The sequence below is a fragment of the Loxodonta africana genome, chromosome 12, assembly GCF_030014295.1.
Source record: "Loxodonta africana isolate mLoxAfr1 chromosome 12, mLoxAfr1.hap2, whole genome shotgun sequence".
In the NCBI taxonomy this organism is placed as follows: Eukaryota; Metazoa; Chordata; class Mammalia; order Proboscidea; family Elephantidae; genus Loxodonta; species Loxodonta africana.
The window spans coordinates 98,424,477-98,440,808 of record NC_087353.1 but is presented as its reverse complement, the minus strand read 5'-3'; the positions used below and the strand labels follow the sequence as shown (position 1 = coordinate 98,440,808).

General features: G+C 42.1%; 1 protein-coding gene across 5 annotated transcripts in view; it reads right to left on the bottom strand.

Annotated features, from left to right (window-relative positions):
- TRRAP (transformation/transcription domain associated protein) overlaps positions 1-16,332 on the bottom strand; it is a 125,728-nt gene that overhangs the window by 73,843 nt on the left and 35,553 nt on the right. For all 5 annotated transcript variants that reach the window (XM_064296033.1, XM_064296036.1, XM_064296035.1 and 2 more), the window contains exon 22: positions 1,454-1,605. In XM_064296033.1, the coding sequence (XP_064152103.1) occupies positions 1,454-1,605 (152 nt within the window). The remainder of the gene's footprint in view (positions 1-1,453; positions 1,606-16,332) is intronic.

Genomic DNA, 16,332 nt, shown 5'->3' with positions numbered 1-16,332 from the left:
AGGCCCGAAGAGAGGGTGAGATGGGGGGAACAGCTGGTCAGTAGAGCAGCCAGAACACACACAACATTTATTGATTAACTTCACCACCTTATATGGGCACAGTTTGTGGTGCCCCAAAACAAGTACAAAAGTAACACCAAAGACAACTGATCACAGATCACCATAACAGATGTAACAACGAAAAAGTCTGAAATACCGTGAGAATTACCAGAATGTGACACAGACACATGAAGCTGGCTCATGCTCTTGGAAAAATGGCACCAAGACTTCTCGATGCAGATTGTCACAAATATTCAATCTGTAAAAAACGCAATCATCTGCAAAGGTACGCCCGTATTTTTTTTCTGTCAGATTTTAAGATTTTCTTTCTGATTTCTAGCTGTTTATATCATAAAGCGTCTATGAGTACATTTCTTTTTATTTAACCTGCTTCGCACTCATTGAATATCTGGAACCTGTGCACTGCTGTTTTTATTTTTTCATCAGTTCTGGGAAGTTCTCAGCCGTTATGTCAGGTACCGCCTGTCTCCTCTCTCCCCTCTCCTCATGGGGCTTCAAGCAATCACAGCTACTTCATTTTATCCATCACGTCTCTCTACCGAATTTTCCATCTTTTTCTCTTAATGCATCCTGGATAATTTCTTTTAACTTATTTCATATCTAAAGGTTCTCTTCAGTTTTTTACAAAAAATCTACCTGAGCAATTTTTATAGATTGCTATATCCCACAGGTATTTTCAAGTTTGTCTTTTTTTTTTTCAAACACCGTAAGCATTTAAACTACCTGAAGTCTGTTACAGATCTGTGTCTGCGTTCTGCTGATTCTGCTGCCTTTCTTCCTGTGGACTTGGTTCTCTTTGACTACTTTCTCTTCAATGCTGTTTTAACTACTGAGCGGCTATCATACATACTTTTAGCATCATTTCTGACACTGTGAGAAATATGAAAGGATACAGGAAAAATCCCTTCACTGAAACTTACAACTCAGAAAGATGATACACACACATATCTCAAAAGACCAGTATATAAAGGTCACAGCCTTACATGGTAAGCGCAAAATACAAATAATATACAATAAATATTTGGAGAAAGAAAATATTGCTACAGACGGGAAAAGCAAAAGATTTACTGAAAGTCTATTATGTACCATGCACTATAGTTGTAACAGAGAGCAGAAGGGAAGGAAAAGAGATAAGTCCCCTGATTTCCTGAAGCTTACACCCTAAGGGAGGAGGACAACAAAGGCAGATTATACCTGAGACAAGTTCTAATTTTTGGGCGCCTAAGTCCTGCTTTCCATTTTCTCTGATGGTCAAGAGAAGCACGACTGGGCAGATCACGTATCCTCTGCCTGGCTTGAAGGACAAGCTCCCAACCGTTGGACACTGAGAGGCCCTCTGTGCTAACTCCTGACGCAGAAACAGCCAAGCGCAGAGGGTGGGACGAGCACCTACTTGGGGTGTGCGAGGAGCTGGTAGAGTGCGTGCTTGTTGTCCTCCAGGCTCATCATGGCCACCAGGAAGCACTTTATCACCTCCCACGCCTGCCGCCGGTAGTAGGGCTCAGTATTGGCACTTTTCAGGCAATCCAGAGCCGTTTCAATGGCCTACAAAAAAAGGGTAAAAAGTAAACACAAAAACTACAGTTTTGACTGAAATTTCAGGATTCTGACATGCTTACGGTGAAAGCGTCTGTAGCACCCCTGAAGAATCCCACAGCATGTGCTCTTAGGGAGAAAGCTGTGGGCGGTGCAGCTGGTGGGTCTTCATCAAAGGAAACTCCCAGAGAAGACACATTTCGGAAGTAGAAGTGTCATGAAGTAAGGAACTGCACGGTTCAAATTAAAATGTAAAATGAAGCTTAGGCACTTTGTGCTTAAGCAGCCAACGGGAGATTACAGAAATTCAGTGAGCTCAGAAGGTCTCTTGTGGTAGAAATATTTTCTACCTCGAGAGCAAAAATCAATTTTCCATTTGCTGAATTAAACTAGATACCATGCCATCTACACACTTATCCAGGGTCTCATGAGAAGAACAACGAATTTTCTGCAGACCACAGATTCCTACGTCTACTTTCAAAATAAAAGACGTTTTTTCTGAGCTTTTACTAAATTTCCTCTTTAAAACAAGAGAAGGTTCACATCATGTTTTCTTTTCCAAAAAACCTACATAGCTACACACACACGTACGCACACATTTTTAACCTATTCATTTCAATTAGGGTGATGGGGAGAGGGAAAATCACAAACATCACACAAAAAATAACTTGAAGTCTTTAACAGCTAAGATAATAACTTTAAAACCAAAAAAACCTGTTGCCATCCAGTCCGTTCTGACTCCCAGCGACCCCACAGGACAGTCTGGAACTGCCCTGTAGGGTTTCCAAAGTGTAGCTGGTGGATTTGAACCGCTGACCTTTTGGTTAACAGCTGAGCTCTTGACTACTGGGCCACCAGGGCTCCACAAATTAACCTTCATTATAATTATAAACATACTAATCAAAGAAGTCATATACCATGACCAAGTGGGATTTATTCCAGGAATGCAGGGATGGTTCGACATTAGAAAATCAACATAATACACCACATGAATAGAACAAAAGAAAAGAACCACATGATCATCTCTATAGGTACAGGAAAAGTATTTGATAAAATCCGACACCTCTTCTTGATGAAAACCCTAAGAAGACTGGAACGGAAAGGAAGTCTTCAAAAATGATTCAGGGCATATATGAAAAAAAAAAAAAAACAGCCAACATTATACTTAACAGAAAAAGATTGAGGCCTTTTCCACTTGAAACTAGGAACAAGACCAGGGTGCTGCTTTAACCTTTTCAATATTGTATTAGAAGTTTTAGACAGAGCAACTAAGACAAGAAAAAGAAATAAAAGGTATCCAGATTGGGAAAGAAAAAGTAAAATTATCTGTATTCACAGAGGACATGATCCTATACAGTCGTCCCTTGGTATTCACAGGGGATTGGCTTCAGGACTCCCTGATACCAAAATCCACGGATGCTGAAATTCCTTGTATAAAATGGTGTGGTATTTGCATATAACCTACACGCCATATACTTTAAATCATCTCTAGGCTACTTATAATACCTAATACAATGTAAATGCTGTGTAAATAGCTGCCAACGCTTACACTTAACACTTATATTAGTTTCTCAGTCTTTGCAAGCACTTTATCAGGAACCAGAAAGGCCTTTTTTTTTGCCGTTGTAGGGGCAACAGTAATGCTTCCAGGAATTTCAGCTTTATTGTGCAAATACTTGATTGTCTTACCAACCTTACCACCCACTTTGGCAAGTGACATGCCACTTTTCAAAAGATGTAAGATTTTTATTTTCTTGTTAACGGGTAGCACTTTATATTTCCTCTTAGCCTTTAAGGAATTACTCTGATCCCTAAATTGCTTTTTAGGAGCCAATTTTTCACAGAAACAAAGAGTGCACACAAGCGAACGAACAAGGCCTGAGGTGAACAACGCTCAAACAACGAGTGCTGGAGAGACACGGAGGATCTGTGAGACGGCAGGAGGCTACAGCAGCGTGTCCTACACATCACTTCATGCACAAGGATTCTTCAGCACAGTGCTTGGTGGGCAGCGAATTCAAGTTTCTGTTCCTGGCTCTTTTTTTTTTTTTCCTGAATATTTTCAATCCACAGCTGGCTGAATCTATGGATGTGGAACTCGCAGATGCAGGGTGCTGACTGTACAAAGAAAATCCCAAAGATCCTGCAAGAAAGCTTCTAGAGCTAATAGAAGAATTTAGCAAGGTTATAAGGTACAAGGTCAACAAACAACAACCAGTTGGATTTCTATACATGAAAAATTCCATTTAAGACAGCATGTAAGAGGATAAAATATTGCTGTAAGAAGTTAAAGAAGACTTAAATGGATGATGTCCTGTGTCCACAGAAGACTTAACAAGATGTTAATGTCTACAGATTCAACGCAATCTCAATCAAAATCCCAACAGCCTTCTCAACAGAAATGGAAAAACCAATCCTCAACTCTTAAATGGAATAGTGAGAGGCCCCTAATAGCTAAAGCAACGTTGAAAGTGAAGAATAAAGGAGGAGGACTCACATTTACTGATTTCAAAACATACTATACAGCTACAATAATCAAAACAGCCTGGTACTGGTGTAACAAAAGATACACAGACCAATGGAATAGAATTGAGAGCCTAGCAATACACTCACACACCCGTGGTCAACTGATTTTTCACGAGGGTGCTAAATTCATTCAATGGAGGAAGACGAGTCTCTTCAATAAATTGTACTGGGAAAACTGGATTGCCACAAGCAGAAAAATGAAACAGGGTACACGCCTCGTGCCATACACAAAAACAAATTCAAAACGGATGAAAGTCCTAAAGATGAAAACTAAATCATAAAGTTCTTAAAAGAAAATGCAGGGACAAGGCTGTAGGGCCTAGCTTTTAACAGTGGATTACACAGTATAACACCAAAGGCACAAACAGCAAAAGAGAAGTAAATGATACTGCATAAAAATTAAAAACATCTCTTCATCAAAAGACTTTACCGAAACAGTGAAAAGACAAGCCACCGACTGCGGGAGTATCCTCAGAAGTCATCTATCCATCATGAATCTAGTAACCAAAACATAGGTAAAACTTCAACAACTTACCAAAAAGACAAACAGCACAATCAAAAGAATTAATAAAGAACCTGAATAGACCTTTCACCAAAGAGGACATTCAAATGGCCACCAAACACATGAAAAGATGCTCAGTGTCATTAGCCATCAGAGATGCAAGTCAAGCCCACAAAGAGACACCATTTCATTCCCACTAGGATGGCTAAGATAAAAACAGAAAATAACAAATGTTGGCCAGATGTGGGGAAACTAGAACCTTTATTCCTTACTGGTAAACCACTGCCATCAATTTGATTCCAACTCATAGCGACCCTATAGGATAGAGTAGAACTGCCCCACAGGGTTTTCAAGGCTATAATCTCTACAGAAGTAGACTGCCTAATCTTCCTCCTACAGGGCGGCTGGTAGATTTGAACTGCCGACGTTTCAGTTAGTAGCTGAGCCCTTAACCACTGCACCACCAGGCTCCTAATCCATTGGTGGTAGGAATGCAAAATGGTCCAATGGTTGTGGAAAAGTGTGGTGGTTTATTAAAAAACTAAAAATAGAGCTACCGTATGACCCAGCAATTCCACTCCTAGGTATATCCCCAGAAGACTTAAAAGCAGAGGCTCAAACAGATACTTGTACACCAATGTTCACTGCAGCACAATTCACGATAGCCAAACGGTGGAAACAACCTAAATGCCTACCAGCGGATGACAGGATAAACGAAACGTGGCACACACACACAATGGAATACTAGTAAAAAAAATGAAGCCTTGATACATGTTACAGTATGGATGGAGCATGAAAACATGCTTAGTGAAATAAGTTAACCAAAAAGATAAATACTGTATGACTTATATAAAAGACAAGAAAAGGTAAATATGTAAAGACAAATGTTTATAGTGGTCACCAGGCACAGCTGGCAGGAGGAAGGGTGCAGGTAACTGCTTCGGAGTACTGAGTTTGTTTACAGCGATGGGAAAATCGCATTAAGGGCAGGGTTGCACAGGCGATTATTGTAATTGGTATCAATGAGTTGCACACCTGTAAAAAAGGTGTGTGACAGATATATTTACAATAAGGACAAAAAGAAAAAAAGTAGCTGTGGAGGCTGCTTATGTACAACCAAAAACCTCATGAGATTTGGTTCCTTGGTTGGAGGTTTAGGGTCCTAGTTTCATGGGACACCCCAGTTAACTGGCCTAATAACGTGCTTAGTACTTCTGCTCTACCTCCTAGCTCACTGCATAGTGCCTGGGATCTTGAAAGCTTGAAACTGACCACCCAAGGTACAATGACTGGGTCTCTATTCACCTGGAGCAACAGAGGAAGGAGGAGACTCAGAAACCGGAGAAAGAAACAAGGTGCGGCTAACTGCCTCTATGAACAACTGCCTCTTTCACCACGAGACCAGGAGAACTGCATGGTACCCAGCTACAATTTCTGAATGTTTTGATCAAAGACTCTACAGAAAAATCCTAATCAAGAGGGAGAAAATGCATAACAGAATTTCACATTCTCATGGAATCCATACTTTGTAGAGCCACGGAGGCTGGGTGAACTCCCAAAACTAGTGCCCTGAGATAATCTTTAAACCTTAAACCAAAAGTATCCCCTGAAGTCTTCTCAAAACCAAACAGCAGTTTAGCTTAACTAGTAAAGGATGTCTGCCTCGAACACCGAGTTCTTTTAAGATCTATCTACATGGGATCAAAGGAGCCCCAGTGGCACAGAGGTTAAAGTTCTCGGCTGTGAACCAATAAGTCGGCAGTTTGAACCCACCAGCCACTCCACAGGAGAAAGCTGTGGCCATCTGCTTCTGTAAAGATTTACAGTCTTGCAAACCTTATGGAGCTGTTCTACTCTGCCTTGTAGGGTTGCTATGAGTCAGAATTGACTCAACAGCAGTGGGTTTGGTTTTTTTGTTATATGGGATTAAACTGACAACAGTAACTCAAAAGATGAGATAGATAACTTAGAGGCAGTCGGTTTAAGCTAGTGGGGGAGGAACGACTCCGAAAAGAAAGGTGAGAATAGTTGCAAAACTCAATGTAATCAACGTCACTGAATTTCAAGTATGTAAAAATTGTTCAATTGGTGACATACATGCTCTGCTGTGTAAATTCTCAACATCAACAGAATAAAATAAATAATAAACATAAAAAGGCAGAACCAAGATAGCGGCTTAGTCGCACACACCATAACATGCCCTTGTGCTAAAGGACCCAAAAACCAAGTGAAACAGGAGCAGGTTAACAATCTAGTAACCCTGAACGTCAAAGAAGAAGGTCTAGGAACTGAACCAAACACTGAATGGAAGGAAAAAGTGAGTGAAGGCAGCTCAAGTGGAGTAACACGGAAAGGAGAGGTTCAGCCAGCCGTTCCAGCTCAACGCAGCCACCTTAGGACAAAGCCAGCAGTGACCCTGGGTGAAGAAAACAGCAAAGCAACACAACTTTCCCAAAAGGGACAGAGAACCTCTACAGACACGCATGGAAAGAAGCAGAGACAGGGAGGTGCCAGGATCCAGAACTGGAGATACTCAGCAACAGCAGCCCTTGACCTCAGTGGTGAGTGGTGCGCGCAAGGTGGTGGACTCACGGAGCATTAGCGGGAGCTCTCCCACCCAAGCAGTCCCTGGGCAGACCCCCCTGCTCGCACTTGAGAGAACACAGGTCCCACTTGCTGGTTGCAGCACAAGTGAGGTGCCCCAGCACCCACGTATCCTAACCAGAGGAACATACTCCCCATCACCCCATCCTCCTGACCAGAGGCAGCAGAGGGTCCCATACCCTGACTACCTTGCCTGACCGGGAGACCACAACACAAGCCTATCGGCTACCTCCCACCCGCATCGCTACCCTCCCCGCCGCCCACCCGATGAGTGAGACTAGGCGCACCCTTGTGCTCGTGCCTGCCTACCATCTACTTTCCCCTCCAAAGGCCTGGTAGAAGGCAGCAGGACAGCAAGAGAGCTCACCTACCACTCCCTCCCCTCCTTTCCCCTACCCAGCAGAAGGTGGCACCTCCATGCGCGCATCCACCAGGCACAACTCCACCCCTTGACTCACGCAGGGAGGGCAGAGGAGACACGACTGCACGCACATCCCACCGCAGTCCCTTCCTCCACCTGATGCGAGGCAACACCTCTGTGTGTGCGTCTGCCAGGCCCGACTCCATCCTTTAACTCACCCAGCAAGGGCAGAGAAGACACGACTGCGCACACATCCCCCCAACAGCCCCTTCCTCCCTCCCCCCGCCTGATGCAAGGCTGCACCTCTGTGTGTGCGTCTGCCAGGCCCGACTCCATCCTTTGATTCACCCAGCAAGGGCAGAGAAGACACGACTGCGCACACATCCCCCCAACAGCCCCTCCCTCCCTCCCCCCACCTGACGCAGGGCTGCTCCTCTGTGTGCACACGCACCAGGCCCGACTGCATTCCTTAACTCACCCAACGAGAGACAGAAGAGACTATGCACGCGCCCCCGCAGTCCCTTCCTCCTTCCCCTCACCTGACACAAGACGACACCATCATGCACGCATCCACCAGGTACGCCGCCATCCCTTAAACCGCACAGCAAGGGGCAGAGAAACTACACCTATGTGTGTATCCCCCGAGGCCCTGTCCTCCCTCCCCTTGCCCAGCACAGGGCAGAAGAGGAGTGAGTGCACGCGTATCCACCTGCTGCACCTGCTTCACTTTTCCAGTGACATACGCCTGCCGTTCCTCCCTCCATCCCCCGCCCAGGAGGAGGCAGAGGTGGAGCAACTGCGTGAGTGTCTGCCCGACACCCCCCTCTATCACCCACACCTCCCCCAACCAGTGAGAAGTCACCAGCACACCCCCACTCACCTACCACACCCACCACATCGGCCACTCTAACTGCACAACCCACCCTTAACTACCCCACAAGATCAGAGACCCGAGCTCCCACACGTACCCACTATTTCACTCGCCCAGACAGGTAGGGAGCACTCCAGCACAGCCAGTCCAGCAACCAGAGCACCACTCTAGTCACACCTGCCAGGAATCACCAAAACAAAACAAACAACAACAAAAATAGGACCCTGCAAACAATTATTAAAAAAAAATAAATAAATACAATAATCCCGTAATGTACGAGAGACAACAGACAACAGCAAACGGCCTGAAGCAGTAGGGCAAGATGGTCCCAGCAAGTGACCATAATAAAGAACCAGAAATCCTACCTGAGGAAAAAAACGTAATGGAACTTCCTGATAAGGAATTAGAAAGGCTTATGTATTTTTTTTTTTATAGGGTCCTCAAATGAACCAAGGAAAACACAGACAAAACTATGGAAAACAAAGACAAAACCAAGAAAGGCACAGACAAAACACTAGAAGAATTCAGGAAAACAATACAAGAACAAACTGACAAGATAAACAGACAACGGGAAACCACACAGAAAGAGCAACTAGAAATCCAGAAGTTTGGCAATAAAACTGCAGAAACTGACAACTCAATGTAACATCATAGTAGAACTGAAACAATGGACAACAGCATCAGCGGAACAGAAGATCAATCCCGTGACACTAATGTGTTCGAGGAACAATCAAATAAAAGAATAAAGTGACAAAAGCCTAAGAGTTATGTGGAACACCATGAAGAGAAATAAGAGCGACCGGAATCCTTGAAGGACAGGCATCAATAAAAAGCACAGGGAGAACTGCTGAAGTCACGCTGAGAGGAAACTTACCTAATATCATGAAACACGAGAAGATAACCATACAAGAAGCACAACGAACCCCATACCGGATAGATGCCAAAAAAAGGACACCAAGACATATCATAATCAAGTTTTCCAAAACCAAGACAAAGAAAGAATCCTGAAAGCAGCTTGGGAAAAACCAAAGATCACCTACAAGGTGATGTCCGTAAGACTAAGTTCTAATTACTCGGTAGAAACCATGCAGGCAAGAAGCCAAATGTGAAAGAAAAAAATTGCCAGCCAAGAATTACATATCCAACAAAATTATTCCTCAAACATGATTGTGAAATTAGGGTATTTCCAGATATACATAAATTAAAAGAATTTGTAAAAACCAGATCAACTTTGTACAGCTAGAATGCTCACTGAAGCAAGGAAGGTGAAAGTTATCTCACATACTTTGGATATGTTATCAGGAGAGAACAGTCCCTGGAGAAGGACATCACGTTTGGTAAAGCAGACCACCCTGCTCCCCCCCGCCCAAAAACAAACCCATTGCCATCAAGTCAATTCCGACTCACGGTGACCTCACAGGATAGAACAGAACTGCCCCAAAGGGTTTCCAAAGAGCGGCTGGTAGATTAGAGGGCCAGCGAAAAAACAGAAGACCCTTAATGAGATGGATTGACACAGTGGCTGCAACAATGGGCTCAAGCATAACGATGATTGTGAAGATGGTGCCACGATACCTAGTAACAACAAACCAGAATTTGCAAGAAACGTTAGAGTTCTTCAGACAGAAAACTAACACGCCAGACAACAACCTGAGATTAAAACATATGACTTAACAGACAGATATTAACCCAGTTCAAGAATTCCCCAAAATAAAATAAAGCTAAAAGATGGAATACAGGAAACCACATATGTTATCTGTAACATAAAAGCGGAATAAGGAGTACAGGTTTAGAACTTCCATATGGAGAGGAAGTCAAGGCGACATCAAGAAATAAATTACTACTTTAAACTTAGGAAGACAAAGGTAAATTTCAGGGTAACCATGAAGAAAAGTCAATACATCTACTCAACAAAATATAAAAGAAGAAAATCATAAAGGGTCAGTTCACAACAAAGGAAATGAAAAGACAAACCAAAATTAAAACAAAAAAACTCAGCATGGAAAATTAAGCAGCAAAAGCAGTGATCAGAAGTCAATTTACAGCAATAAATGCACACATCAAAAAAGGACAAAAATCAAAACATTAACCCTACAACTCAATTAGGAAGAACAGCAAAAGAAGCCCAGTCGCCAGAAGAAGGGAAATAATAAAAACTAGAGCAGAAATAAATGAAACAGGGAACACAAAAACAATATAAAGAGTCAACAAAACTAAAAGCTGGTTTTCTGAAAGGATTAATAAAATCAACAAACCACTGGCTAAACTGACAAAAGAAAAACAGGAGAAGACGCAAAGAACTTGAATAAGAAAATGAGATGGCTGACACCACAACTGAGCCAACTAAAATAAAAAGGATCATAACAGAATTCTACAAAACATGGTACTCCAACAAATTTGAACACCTAGAGGAAACAGACAAATTTTTAGAAACACGCCACCTACCTAAACTAACACAAACTGAAATAGAAAATTTCAACAGACCCACAGCAAAAGAAGAAACTGAAGAGGTCATAAAAAAAAAAAAAAACTCCCAGCCAAAAAAAACCCCAGTCCAGATGGCTTCACTGGAGAATTCTACCAAACATTCAGAGAAGAGTTGACACCATTCTACTGAAACTATTCCAGAACATAAATAAGGAATACTCCCAGAATTCATTCTCTGAAGCCAGCATAAGCCATCACTTATTAAGCCAGCACAAAAAGTAAAGAAACATCACTAAAAAAGAAAACTACAGACCAATATCTCTCATAAATATAGATGCAAAAATTCTCAACAAATCCTAGCTAATAGAACACAACTGCATATCAAAAAAATAATACATCATGACCAAGTAGGATTTATACCAGGCATGCAAGTTGGTTCAACATTAGAAAAATCAATCAAGATAATCCACCACATAAATAAAACAAAGGAAAAGAATCACATGATCGTATGGATAACGCAGAAAAAGTATTTGACAAAGCCCAACACCCATTCCTGATAAAAACTTTAAGCAAAATAGGAATAGAAGGGAAATTCCTCAACATAATAAAGTTATATAAAACCAACAGCCAACATTATCCTCAACAGAGAGAATATGAAAGCATTCTCCTTGAGAATGGGAACCAGACAAGGATGCCCTTTATCACCACTCTTATTCAGCACGGTGCTAGAGGTCCCAGTCAGAGCAATAAGGCAAGAAAAGGAAATAAACGGCATCCCAATTGGTAAGGAAGAAGTAAAAGTATCTCTATTTGCAGATGATATGATCTTATAGACAGAAAACCCAAAAGAATCCACAAGAAAACTACTGGAACTAATAGAAGCTTTCAGCAAAGTATCAGGATACAAGATAAACATAAAAAAATTGGCTGGATTCCTCTACACCAACCAACAGAGCTTGGAAGTGGGGATCACTAAATCAATACCATTTACAATAGCCCCCAAGAAGATAAAATACTTAAGGATAAATCTAACCAGTGAAGTAAAAGACCTATACAAAGAAAACTACACGACACTACTGCAAGAAACCAAAAGAGACCTAAACCTAGAAAAAAAGCTAGTGCCGTTGAGTCAATTCCAACTCATAGTGACGTATAGGACAGCGTAGAACTGCCCCATAGAGTTTCCAAGGAGCGCCTGAGGGATTTGAACTGCTGACCCTTTGGCTAGCAGCCGTAAGAGACCTGTGTAAGTGGAAATACATACCATGCTCACAGATAGAAGACTCAACTTTGTGAAAACGTCAATTTTACCCAAAGCAATCTACAGATGCAATGCAATCCTGATCCAAATTCCAACATTTTTTAACAAGACAGAGAAACAAATCATAACTTCATATGGAAGAGAAGAGGCCCTGAATAAGTAAAGCATTACTGAAGAAGAAAAGAAAGTGAGAGTCCTCACGCTTCCCGATTTTAGAACCAACTACACCATCACAGTAGTCAAAACAGCCTTGTACTCGTACAACAGATCATGGAACAGAATTGAGAATACAGATGTAAATTCATCTACCTATGAGTAGCTGATATTTGCCAAAGGCCCAAAGTCCATTAAATGGATAAAAGGCAGTCTCTTTAACAAATTGGGCTAGCGTAACTGGATATCCATCTGCAAATAATGAAACAAGACCCGTACCTCACACCACGTACAAAAACTAACTCGAAATGGATCAAAGACCTAAATATAAAATCTAAAACGATAAAGATCATGGGAAAAAAAATAAGAACAACACTGTTAACACATGACATAAACAGAATACAAACCATAACTAACAAAGCACAAACACCAGAAGAGAAACTAGATAACTGGGAGCTCCTAAAAATCTAACACTTATGCCCATCAAAAGGCTTTACCAAAAGAGTAAAAAGACAACCAACAGACTGGGAAAAAATTTTGGCTACAACATATCCAATAAGCGCCTAATTTCTAAAATCTACAGGATACTGCAACAACTCAACAACAAAAAGACCAATAACCCAACTAAGAAATGGGCAAAGGATATGAACAGACACTTTGCCAAAGAAGACATTCAGGCAGCTAAATAGATACATGAAGAAATGCTCACAATCATCAGCCATTACAGAAATGCACATCAAAACTATAATGAGATACCATCTCACCCCAACAAGGCTAGCATTAACCCAAAAAACACAAAATAATAAACATTGGAGAGGTTGTGGCGACACTGGAACACTTATGCCCTGCTGGTGGGAATGTGAAATGGTACGACCACTTTGGAAATTGATGTGGTGCTTCCTGAAAAAGCTAGAAATAAAAGTACCATATGATCCAGCAATCCCACTCCTAGGAATATATCCTAGAGAAATAAGGGCCATCACACAAATAGATTATCCTAGAGAAATAAGGGCCATCACACAAATAGATATATGCATACCAATGTTCGTTGTAGCGCTGTTCACAATAGCAAAAAGATGGAGACAACCTAGGTGCCCATCAACACAAGAATGGGTACACAAATTATGGTATATACACACAATGGAATATTGCGCAACGACAAAGGACAATGATGAATCCCCGAAACACCTCACAACATCAATAAATCTGGAAGGTATTATGCTGAGTGAAATTAGCCACAAAAGGACAAATGTTGTAGAAGACCACTATTATAAGAACTCAAGAAAAGGTTTAACACAGAAGAAAACATTCTTTAATAGTTACGAGGGTGGGGAGGGAGGAAGAGGGGAATTCACTAACTAGATAGTAGACAAGAATTATCTTAGATGAAGGTAAGGACAACACATCACACAGGGGAAACCAGCTCAACTGGACTAAACCAAAAGCTGAGTTTCCTGAACACAAGCAAACACTTCTGAGGGACAGAGTGGCAGGGGCGGGGTTCCAGGGACCATGGTTTCAGGGGACATCTAGGTCAACTGGCAAAACAAAGTTTATTAGGAAAATGTTCTGCATTCCACTTTGGTGAGTGATGTCTGGGGTTTTAAGAGCTTGGGAGCGCCCATCTAAGATGCATCAGTTGGTCCCAACCCACCTGGAGCAAAGGAGAATGAAGAACACCAAAGACACAAGGAAAATATTGGCCCAAGACACAAAACGGCCACATAAACCAGAGACTCCAACAGCCTGAGACCAAAAGAACTAGATGGTGCCCAGCTACCACTCATGATTGCCTCAACAGGGAACACAACATAGAGTCCCTGACGGAGCAGGAGAAAAGTGGGGTGCAGAACTCAAATTCATGTAAAAAGACCAGACTTAATGGTCTGAAACTAGAGGAACCCCAGAAGACATGGCCCTTGGACTGTTAACCCAGAACTGAGACCATTCCTGACGCCAACTCTTCAGACAAAGATTAGAGTGGACTATGAAACATTAAATAATACTCATTAAGAGTGTACTTCTTAGTTGAAGTAGATATACAAGACTTAATGGGTAGCTCCTGTCTGGAGGCAGGATGGGAGGGCAGAAAGGGATAGGAGGTGGTTGAATGGATAGGGGAAACCCGGGGTAGAATGGGGGAGTGTGCCGTCACATTGTGGGGATTGCAACTAGGGTCACATAACAATGTGTATATAAATTTTTGTATGGGAAATTAACTTGAGCTACAAACTTTTGCCTAAAGCACAATTAAAAAAAAAAAATCATCATCTTAGGTGAAGGGAAGGACAACACACAATACAGGGGACATCAGTACAACTGGACTAAACCAAAAGCTAAGAAGTCCCCTAAAAACAACCAAATACTTCAAGGGACATAGTAGCAGGGATGGGGGTCTGGGGACCATGGTTTTGGGGGTCATCTAGGTCAGCTGGCATAACAAAGTTTATTAAGAAAATGTTCTGAATCCCACTGACTTTGGTGAGTGATGTCTAGGGTCTTAAAAGCTTGCAAGCAGCTAAGATGCATCCATTGGTCCCAACCCATTTGGAGAAAAGGAGAATGAAGAACACCAAAGACATAAGGAAAATAATAGCTCAAGAGACAAAAAAAGGGCCACATAAACCAGAGACTTCATCAGCCTGAGACCAAAAGAACTAGATGGTGCCCAGCTATCTACCAATGGCACCCCTCACAGGGAATGTAACAGAGAGTCCCTGACAGAGTGGGAGGAAAGTATGAAGCAATACTCAAATTCACATGAAAAACCAGACTTAATGGTCTGGCTGAGGCTGGAAGAACCCCAGCAGACATGGCCCCCAGATCCTCTGTAACCCAAAACTATAACCATTCTCGAATCCCACTCTTCAAAGATTAGGCCGGACGATAAAACAGAAAATAATACTCGTGAAGAGTGTACTTCTTAGTTCAAACAGATACGCGAGACCAGATGGGCAGCTCCTGTTCGGAGGTGGGATGAGAAGGGACAGGAGCTGGCTGGATGGACACAGGATGCCCAGGGTGAAAGCAGGAGTCTGCTGTCACATTATAGGGATTGTAAACTACTATCACATAACAATAGATGTATTAGTTTTTGGTAAATTAACTTGGGCTATAAAATTTCACCTAAAGCACAATTAAAAAAAAAAAGAAAAAACTGAACATAAAACCCACCAATCCCCATCCTGGGTATATACCCAGAAGATACAAAAGTAGGAACACAAACAGAATCATGTACACCAAGGTTTACTGCAGCACTTTCCATAATAGCCAAAAAGTGGAAACAAACAAAATGTTCATCGACAGATGAACGTGACATATACACACAGTGGAACAGCGGCCAGTCACAGAGAGAAGTGAAGTCCTGACGCGTGCCGCCGCACGGACAAACCTGGAAAATGTGCTGAGCAAATACCGTATGATCTCACTTACACGAAAAAAAAAAAAGCAAATACACAGAAACAGAAGATTATTAATAGTCACCAGGGGAGGAATGAAAGGGTAAAGGGGAGTTTCTATGTAGGGGCACTGAGTTTATGGTTGTGGTGGGGAAATATTTTAGAAAAGGATAATGATAATGGTGGTACAGCATGAAAAGGTAATCAATGTCAGCGAACTGTAAATGTGGAAGCTGCTGTGTTGGTGAATGTTTTGGCGTGTTTATTTTCACCACGTTAAAAAAAAAAACTACACTATTTAACACAATGTGGGAAAATGCTCGACAATGTAGATTACAAGTAAAAGAAAACGCATGCGAAACAGGACTAGGAGAGGGAGCAGAAAAGGTCAACAGTGGCGTGGGGGGGCAATTTTCACTGAGAACAAAGCAAAAGTAGTAGAGCAGAACACTAGCCAAGATGTTGGGGACATTGTTACACAAGAAAACAGGAGCTGGGAGAAAAGGAGGGTGGTGGGGATGAGAGACAGGCATGGAGCTAACACCAGATTCTGAATGACACTCGGAGGCAAAGCCTTCTGGACACCAAAGCAGACTAAATCAAGAGCCGGATGGGTTAAGCAATACCTCCTGG